Below are 3,286 nucleotides of genomic sequence, written 5' to 3' on the forward strand. Positions count from 1 at the left end.
GATTGGAGAGGGCTGGTGTGCGTTTACTGCTTTACATATCTGCACCAGTGAGGAGGCGACGATATTTTTCTTCTGTTATTTTATTATTTCTTCTGAGGGTTTTTAAGTGCTGCTTATAGCAGTAAGAAGGCTTTGAAGGAGTAGAGCTATAATCTTGAGACCCAGCTAAAGTAGAAGCAGCAACGCCTATAAAAAGAAAAAGAAGAAATAATAAATATATAAAAGCACAAGATGCTGCAGACGCTTTATTGTGTATCTAGAGAATCATATCCACTCTATTTATACACACAACGAAGAACAATACACCTCAAACATAACACAAAAATATTCATTTACCTACATACGCTGCATATACACCCGAATGTGCAATTCAGCGATAGACAGACGCCAAGACAGAGATACATATACAGAGATACGGAGAGAGGTACCTAGATTAATAGAAAGATAGCTGTGCAGAAATAAATAAATAAATAAATAAATAAATAAATAAGGAGGCAATGAGACAAACAGCAGCAAACAAAGAAAGAAAACAAAGGCCGCTTAGAAGGAGACCCGAAGACATCAACCGCAAAAGACAAATAAAATAAACCCCCCATGCAAATATCCGCAATAATAATGTAAAGACACCTGAAGTGTATCACCGCAAACATTTATTTAAAGCCCTTCATCGACTGTTTACATTAAATACAATTAAAAAGAAGAAATTATTTATTACTTGTATGCATACAACAGTGGAGTTGGGTTGAAAGAAATAGAAGTACGCAAAAAATAAATATATCTGCATATTCCTGTATTAAACTCATTGGGGTGTATATGAAGCTGCTTCATTCAACTTGAGCTGCCGATACACCCGAGATGTGGAAGCAAGAAAGTAAAAGAAACAAATGCAAAAATGCAGATGCATGCACTGTACGAACCATCAAAATGCGGGAAAGTAATCACACTACTCAATGAAAACAATAGAACAAACAAATAAAACAGATTTGCTTCTTCATTTTCACATATTTAGGTGTATATACACTTGAATACTCACCTAGACCAAAAGCTGCAGTGCAGTAAAGCCGCATCCATCGCACTTTATCTGCAGAAAGTTTCGGAAACATCTTCCAGAGGAATCCTTGCGACATAAATATCATTTTTACAACTATTTGTGTTATGGATTCTACAAGGAAGAAGAGAAAAAGACGAAAAAAAGAAAAAGAATCAGACGTAGCCGACGGCTCGCCGTCCAGTTGGAGGAATTTGAGGTGTATATACACCGAATAAACCGAAGAAATGAATTAAATCATTCAATTTGATTTATATTTTTCATTTAATTCAACTTTTTTTCCCTTGAAGTCTTTCTGGGGCGTCTGAACAGTCAAACAAAATACTTCGGTTGCCGCTGCATGCAGCAGTGGCTTGAAGTTGTATGTTTGAGTTTTCTTCTACGTTTTTAGATTTTATTTGTTTATTTTTCAGTATATTATTTATTTTAATTATTTTCAATAATATTTACTACAAATTAAAAGAAAACAGTTGGTTGATTCACCCCAAACCACTGCATGCGGTAGCAGCTGCTACTAGCAGCAGACAGATATCTTCTTCTGCAGTTTGAGTTGCAGAATAAAAATAGACATTTGTATATTTACTCCCTCTTCTTTTGTTTACTTTTATCGCCTTCTCTTCATAAATTTTAAATGCATGCACAACTACTCTATATCATATATTCCACTGGCTGTTATAACGTAAGCAGCATTACCTATGAAAGGTTTTATGTGTCTAGACACCGCAGCATTGAATACTGCAGAAGTATTAGTAATACTTTACGGGTTCTCATCTCACTAAACAACTCAACTAAATAAATGCATTTTATTTGCACGCTTTCTTAGCTGCCTATACACCCCACGGAAGGAGGTTCTTGTATGTAATGCAGGCATTTAGCTGCCTGTACACCCTAAGCAAGGAGGTCCTTATATTGCATGCATTTCTTCTCTCTCTCTCTCTCTCTCTCTCTATATATATATATATATATATCTGAAGCTGCATCAAACTGACTGCTAATTTCAGGTGTATGTGCAGCTACTGCTCTGTGTTTGCTGCTGCATGCACTGTCTATTTGTTATTTTTAGGAAGAGACAACGAGCAAAAGAGAAAAAAAAACAAAAATAATATATATCTCCTTCATTCACAAGCCCCTCCTCAACCGAAATGCTTGAAAGAAAGAATAAAGACAGATACGCCTACGCTGGAGTTACCTACGCACCTTCATGCATGCTGCTGCTGCTGCAGCGGCAACAACAGCTGGAGCAGCAGAAGCAGCAACAGGTGCAGCAGCAACTGCAGCAGCAGCAACTGCAACAGCAACAGCTGCAGCTGCAACAGCAGCTGCTTCTGCGGAACTATATATAACATTGCATGCGTGTTGTGCATGCATATAGCAGATGTTTTGGGGTGTATGTATATACACAATAATAATAATGAATAATAATAATAATAATAATAATAATACTATTAATACTACAACTAATAACAACAGATAATACTATATTATATGCTTCAACTGTTTGCATGCACAACAAGAAAACGTATCTGAGAGCTGTCAATAGAAGCTAAAGCAATAGACCTATTTACAAGTACACCCCACATATATGAACAAAACCAAAGGTCTGTATAAGCATTAGGATAATAATTCCGAATTACTATCGGATGAGGCACAGGCAGCAAACCTACCATTGTTGTCTTCTGTAAAAAACATAAAACTTCGCTCTGAGCTGTTAAACCCTTCTCTGTGCATTCCCGCTCAACCTACAAACAAAACAATATATATAAATATATTAATATCAATTAATTTATAAACAAATAAGTATAGAAACAATTTATAAACAACTATATATATATATATATATATATACATGTACGTGAGGCTTATGCTTTGTACTCTTCGTTATATGCAAATATAGATATATATGTATATAGGGTTTGTGTTTTATATAAATATATTATACATGTACTATATAATATATATTTATATTTATATTCATTTATATGCTGTATACTGGAGATATACGATAGAGCAAGGAGAGGCAACTACAAGAAGAAGAGACAGAAAAAAGAAGAGACAGACAGAGACAAAGAAAGACAAAGAGAGACAGAGAGATAAAAAGAAAAACAAATAAAAAAGAAGAGACAGACAGAAGGAGACAGAGAAAAACAAACAAAAAAGAAGAGACAGACAGAAGGAGACAGAGAAAAACAAAGACAAACAAAAAACAAGAAGAGACAGACGCAACCAACTCCTACTGGT

The 3,286-nt window shown here is 35.1% G+C and overlaps 1 protein-coding gene across 1 annotated transcript; it reads right to left on the reverse strand.

The window, feature by feature from the left end:
* Positions 1-31: 31 nt before the first annotated feature.
* On the reverse strand, positions 32-1,103 carry EAH_00058750 (hypothetical protein, conserved; the record flags this gene model as incomplete). Its single annotated transcript, XM_013397257.1, has 2 exons — positions 32-186; positions 1,034-1,103. The coding sequence occupies 2 exons, from the start codon at positions 1,101-1,103 to the stop codon at positions 32-34; spliced, it is 225 nt and encodes a 74-aa protein (XP_013252711.1).
* Between the last annotated feature and the right edge of the window lie 2,183 nt (positions 1,104-3,286).

Source organism: Eimeria acervulina, genomic scaffold (assembly GCF_000499425.1).
Source record: "Eimeria acervulina Houghton genomic scaffold, Eah_scaff1345, whole genome shotgun sequence".
NCBI lineage: Eukaryota > Apicomplexa > Conoidasida > Eucoccidiorida > Eimeriidae > Eimeria > Eimeria acervulina.